The following is a 5,050-nucleotide window of genomic DNA, read 5'->3' as shown; positions in this document are numbered from 1 at the left end:
AAAACCTACTTTCTTCCCGTTCATGTAACTGCAGACTGCAAGCCTCCCTCCCCCTCCTGCCATGGCAGGTAGTGCAAAGCCCAAGAACACTGAAACCAACTAACTTCTACAAGTACTTCAAGAAACAAATGACCAATTATTTAAAAAAAAAAATCAAATTCAACACTAAAGATCTCTAAGGATATCTATTTCTCAATTAAATTGTACAGAACCTGATTCTGCTGATGTAGTGACTCCAGACTAAACTGAGTCCGTGCAAGCATAAGGGAGAAGGTCAGAACTGGGACCAGTCAGTTGGAAGTACGCCGTTCCACCCTGGGTGAAAATGAGGTTCCAGTTCTTAACTATTTCTAAGGCGTAAAGGTCTGCCTAATGGCCTGTGGGATGATCCTCTCCAGTCCACCATTTTTTCAGTGGAGGCTCACGCTGGGATCAGAGGAGCGGACTGCTGTTACGAAGAGTGCACGAAGCCCTGCAGCTGCTGCACACGTGCAGGCGCTCAGTCCTGCCGGCCACCGCCGCGCTCACACCGGAGTCAGCATTGCTGTCACGTGGCTGAAGCGTCCCACAAGGCTGACAAGGTGGGACCAGCCTGAGACAGCAAAAGGTGGAGCCTGAAATCCAAGTGCCACGCAGGAGGCTTGTTCCTTACCTTCATCAGGGCAGGGCCTCTTGTACAGCACATCTGCCGGAATCTGGAAACTGAGGCACAGCATCTCTTTGTTCGGTGCAACATTTCTGACCAGGTAAGTGGAACAGCGTCCGGCTAACGAGGTTCCCAGCGAAGCCTCAGCTCGTTCTTGAATATCTTTGGCTGGGTCATCATGTTTGGAGAAACCATAGCAGTGCACTGTGGGAAGGGCAGCGGTGCTGCATGGCTCTCCGACCAAGAGATGCCTGAAAACATCCAGAAATTCAATAGCCGAAGCTGGCAAATTCATCACTATATGAAAAGAGGTTTTCTGTCCTTCTTTCAGAAGTGGAAGCTCTTTAGTTAGTTCTTCTCTTACTGGTCCCAGGAGGAAGTCCCTGCCATCCATGTTGAAGGCTTTTATTTTGTTGTCTACTTTGTTTAGTTTGCAGTTGTGCAGAAACCACTTGTAGGATTCAGGATTAAGATCGTTTGCAAATACGTGGCACTTTTTCTTTGCTGCTGGAATAGCAAAAGGTCCAATCCCAGCAAAGACATCGAAAAGGACATCACCAGGCTTTAATAGCTCAACAATACGGCCGTGTTCTGTGGAAAGACGTGGGTTCCAGTAGACTTTAGAAAAGTCCAATTCATACACAATATTATTTTCTTTGACCTGAAAGTCCAGAACATTGGGTTAAGCCTCTGTGTTCAAATTCCAGATGTGTTTAAGCATTATCAGTAATTAAGACAGCTAAAAACCAAGGTGCTTTATTAAAAGGTAATGTGTACATTGACATTTGTCCTGTTAGTAGTACACATGAATCTTATATAAACAGATCTACTCATCAGAAATAGCCATAAGGAATGTTCCAACTGTCAATCCAGATGGCTGGCTTACACGTCTCCATCACCAGGTGGAAATAAAGCAGCAACTTCAAATGACCATAAAAAAAAAAAAACAATCCGAGGCTTTTCAAGAGCTTTGTGGCTGGCTGACAACTCCTTTATTGAAAGCAGATCTTGGGAAGATGCCTCAAGCCCTCCTTAGCAGAGTCCACACAGTAAATAAGCATCTGAGAATGATACAGCACAAGAATGGCAGCACTCAGCCAAATTCAAAGCCATTGGGAGCCAGTTCTGCAGTTTGAAAAAATACCGCATTTTATCTCTCAAGGTGACAGAGTCTGGAAACCGATCCAAACCCCAACTTTGGGATGACCGCTATCTTAAGAACAGACCTAAAAAGAAACAGTATTTATTCAGATGAGAGTGGAATGCAAGATAATACTTTGCACCACCACACTTGAATTGTGTGTCTCTGAAATAAAGTACGTTCAGATCCAAATCTCTGCATCATTTGCTTTGCCAGCAAGAAACACACTGAAGTGTATCTGCGCTCCTTGGTGTGCAGCTCAGCGGTGTGCTAGATTTACATTTAATGAGCTAACACCATCTGTACAATGTTTGATTATTACTTTGGCCTTGACAATTCCAATGCCTTCTCTGTGCACGTACAGGATGTTCTACCAAGCTATTAAATGCTTTTATTTGGTAATCTAATGTCTTCCCTTCTAAAAGAATAAAACTGCTAACAGTTAGGAAAAATATTTTTTGGCAAACCAGTGGCCAAGTTTCCAACTAAAGACAAGAAACCCTATGTGAAGAATATTTGGCAGTTACATAGTGCTTTACACCTGAAAAATGTCAAAACAGAGGAGAGATGAGGTTTGTCTTGCTGCTGATAGAAAAGGAAAAAGGCATAGGCAAAATCTTGCCCAAGTTGCAAGGCCAGTGAGAGTTCAAAACAGAATCTTATTTTCTGTACAATGCTTGGTGAAATTAAGAAACAGCATATTCTTAGAGCAAATCCACTAAATATTTTGGCTTTAGAGTGAGAAACGCCCCTTGCTACAAGTTTGTAATTAGTATCTCTGTAAGAAACCTTTACTTCAGCTGCTTTTACATATTAAAATCCAGGCTGTGAACTTGAAAGAATACTTATCTCCATGGTCCCTGTGGTTGCAAGTTTGCTCTTGATAGACCAGAACAAATGAACGTAGAAGTAACTGCCAACTCTTCCACTCCAAAAGGAGTGTCAGAAGGGCACTCTGCAAAGGAATGGTCTTAACAGCATCTCTTCATCATGTCTCGGGTTTTAACATATTAAATTTGAAATAACAGGAAAAAAACCTGTACCTTGGTTACCAGGTTGCTCTCTCCAGCGAGCACTTCCATTTGAAAATTTCTGTACGTGCTGTCAATAATATTGGTTTTATTCACTACACAGGTGATTCCCGGATTCTTGTCAATTAGAACCTGGCCTGAAAGACAGGGCAAAAGATATTCCAGTTAAAGGACTACAACCTCTTAATGTTCTACAAGAGATACAAACACCACTGTTTACAGTTGCATTTGCAAAAGTAAGCATGGATTAGAACAACCTTCCTCCAGTGATTCCGGGTTGCAGATCTGACACCTCTCCCAGGCACATGCTTTACCCTGACCCAATGCCCAGTGAAGCGAGACCACAGTTACTGCGGGAGGAGAGAACTGTGGCTTCTGTGCACAGGTCAAACATCAGCACAAGGCTATTTGAACTCAAAATATAAAGCAATGAGAAGTACAAGTAGAAGTAATAATTTGCAGGTAGAATAATTGTTAAAATATCTTTTTAACATCATATACAAATTACTTTTTTAAGAAGAGTTGTTTTACCTACCAATCAAATGTCTGTAAGGTAGCTGATGATCTCTAAGATTCAAATGAGCTATGTGACCAACACGGCTAAATCCAGAGGTGACTTCTTGACCTTCAGGAAGGACTGCTCGTAAGATCTCCTCCGACTTGAAATTCTCATAAGTCAGCTCCAAGTTGTACTTGGACACCTCAGAAGAAACATTAAGCTGCTTTAATACCTCTTGCTCCCATTCTCCCAATGAGAATTCTGGTATTTTATGAGGATCCAGGATAACAAGTCTACTGTCCTCATCTTCTGGATCCTCAACCACTCGCTTTAGACCAGGACGCTGTAGTACCGTACGTTTTAGGGACTTTAGCAAAGTATTTACAATTTCTTTCCTGACTTTAAGAACTGGAACAACAACTGTCCTTTTAAAAGCTTCTCTGTTGAGTACTGTCATCCCACGCACTTCAGGATGTGGCAGATACAGGTCCAGATTAGCTTTATCCTCCACAGTTTCAGGCATTGTAGAAAAACAATTTTTTTTAACTACTACAAAGAGCCCAGGTATTCTGCCAGAATATTGTGCCAATAGCATCCAAACTGCTGGAAATGATGTATTTGATGCAGCTGTCCTAAAATGATTAGTTTTCAGTAGTCTGGCAGAGTATCCAAATCTCCATAAAGTCCTAGAAGAGAAATTATTCATTTTATAGACATTATGTAATCATTCCATTAAAAAGGCTGCAAATCACATGGATTTGCTGTTCTCTTTAGAATTTCCATCTGTACCAAACAATCCACAATAGTTCACTAAAGCTCTTTATTATGAATGATATACTACAAACTTCTGTCCTTTTGCAAATGTATTTTTAGACTTAAACATTAACTAATTTTAGGCAGTGAGATAATACCCCCTGCCAAAATACAATGACCTCTCTTTTTTCTAATAAACATGATATTAATCCCAGTAAGCCAAATGGAAACATTTCTACTGTCTTGATCCTACTGTTGGATCCCTTCTGTCTGTGATAAAATTCATTACCAAGCACTGGTTGCTAGAAAACAATTAGGAATAGTGGTCATAATCACTCTTCAGCAATTTCTTCCTGCTACACCCCAGTGGTAAGGGGTTACACACTCCGTAGTGTCTTCGCTCCATGTGCTGCATGCCAGAAGACCATGAATTAAATGCAGAATTGCCCTAAAGGTACAGAGAAGCATTAAGTAATGTCTGTTCAAGTGACTGAACCCCTCTCCACAGTTCTTTCTATGGATGGGGACTTCAGAAGTAGCTTTACGCTTCCCTAAATGGCTTCCTCCACTAGAGACAGTCCAAATGGGCCCAACCTTTCTGAGTCTGCACTGGCTGCTCCTAGGCAGGAACCACTCCCTTGGGTAGTGTTTGAGGCTGACGGTTCTCCTGACTTCTTGGGAAGTTTGCTTCAACATTGAGGGCTGTTAGGAGAGATGCAAACTAGCTCTGAAAGGAAAGCGGTTCTCTTGCCCGCCTCAGACATACAGTCCCTCCAGGGTGACAAGCCACGAGGAGCTGCGCCCAAACCCTGACACAGCCCCATCCTCCCTCCCACAAACCCCACTGGGACTCCCCACCAGCTCGTTTCCCTAAGCCAAGCTCCTGGCCACGCACACCTCCTTTCCCTGGTGACTGAAAAAACCAAACCATTACATTCTTCACGTCTGCCACAGAAGAGCAGTCCGGAGACCTGCGCATC

At 42.6% G+C, this 5,050-nt stretch overlaps 1 protein-coding gene across 1 annotated transcript; it reads right to left on the bottom strand.

Annotated features, from left to right (window-relative positions):
* Positions 1–524: 524 nt before the first annotated feature.
* Positions 525–3,999, bottom strand: TRMT5 (tRNA methyltransferase 5). The gene is made up of 3 exons (XM_010081852.1): positions 3,354–3,999; positions 2,831–2,955; positions 525–1,307 (listed from the first exon to the last, which is right to left on the bottom strand). The coding sequence occupies exons 1-3, from the start codon at positions 3,910–3,912 to the stop codon at positions 525–527; spliced, it is 1,467 nt and encodes a 488-aa protein (XP_010080154.1). The 5' UTR covers positions 3,913–3,999.
* Between the last annotated feature and the right edge of the window lie 1,051 nt (positions 4,000–5,050).

The sequence above is a fragment of the Pterocles gutturalis genome, unplaced genomic scaffold (genome assembly GCF_000699245.1).
Source record: "Pterocles gutturalis isolate BGI_N339 unplaced genomic scaffold, ASM69924v1 scaffold1939, whole genome shotgun sequence".
NCBI classification, from domain to species: domain Eukaryota; kingdom Metazoa; phylum Chordata; class Aves; order Pterocliformes; family Pteroclidae; genus Pterocles; species Pterocles gutturalis.
This window is presented reverse-complemented; position numbering and strand designations above follow the sequence as displayed.

Excerpts from the sequence above, each read along its gene's own strand:
- TRMT5 (XM_010081852.1), bottom strand. The coding sequence starts at position 3,912 with ATGCTATTGGCACAATATTCTGGCAGAATACCTGGGCTCTTTGTAGTA. Across the intron at positions 2,956-3,353 it reads ACCTTACAGACATTTGATTG|GCCAGGTTCTAATTGACAAG; the intron begins GTAGGTAAAACA and ends CCTGTCTTTCAG. Across the intron at positions 1,308-2,830 it reads AGAGCAACCTGGTAACCAAG|GTCAAAGAAAATAATATTGT; the intron begins GTACAGGTTTTT and ends CTGGACTTTCAG.